The 699-nt window shown below is 74.0% G+C and overlaps 1 protein-coding gene across 1 annotated transcript in view; it reads left to right on the forward strand.

Moving 5' to 3' along the window:
• Positions 1-699, forward strand: part of TRAPPC10 (trafficking protein particle complex 10) — a 22,105-nt gene that overhangs the window by 13,836 nt on the left and 7,570 nt on the right. Inside the window, exon 13 of the mRNA XM_012731149.1 lies at positions 542-589. Within this exon, the coding sequence (XP_012586603.1) occupies positions 542-589 (48 nt within the window). The remainder of the gene's footprint in view (positions 1-541; positions 590-699) is intronic.

The following is a 699-nucleotide window of genomic DNA, read 5'->3' on the forward strand; positions in this document are numbered from 1 at the left end:
GCGCTCGGCTCGGCCCTGGCACGTCCGGCCCAGCGGGGTCCTGCTCCTCCCCTCCGAATCTGCCTCCTCCGGCCGCCCGCGCCCATGTTGGGCCGGACCCACGTGAGGGGGCAGCTGAGCGGCTCCGAGGGCCGCATCGGGCGGGAAGGGGAGCGGAAGTCCGTCAGCTGCCGCTGGCACCCAGAACCCTCCGGGCTCGGCCTTCTGGAGGCGAAGGGCCGAGACCAGGGCCCAGGTCTTACTGCCTGCTGGGGTCCTTGTCCTGGCTTGTCCTTGGTGAGGGCACAGGACAGTGTCCCGTGGGCGGACACGGCTGCGGGAAGGGCCCGGCCGTGGCCGCCGCAGGTGCAGCATGGCCGCCAGCTGGCTGCAGGCACCTCCGCCGGCCCGGCTGTGGCTGGCGAGGTCGCTGGCACCGAGTGTCCTTCACTCGGGCGGGCCCTCCTGGGGGTTCAGGAGCCCACGCCCTCGCGCTGCTGGGGGTTCTGGCTTCTTTGCCGTGCCCGTGGGTCGTGGCCTGGCTGCCCGTGTGACACGGGGGCAGCAGCCACCCCGTCGCCAGCACCGGGCCTTGTGTGGCTGCGACCCGCCTGCACCCCGTCTCCTTGAGCTTGCCGCCCGGCGCCGGGCGGATGCGTTGTGGGCCGGACTGAGCTGTGGCTCCGCGGGCGGGCAGCCAGACCGAGCGGGCTGAGCCGT

This window comes from Condylura cristata, unplaced genomic scaffold, assembly GCF_000260355.1.
Source record: "Condylura cristata isolate star-nosed mole 26May11 unplaced genomic scaffold, ConCri1.0 scaffold00003, whole genome shotgun sequence".
Lineage (NCBI taxonomy): Eukaryota > Metazoa > Chordata > Mammalia > Eulipotyphla > Talpidae > Condylura > Condylura cristata.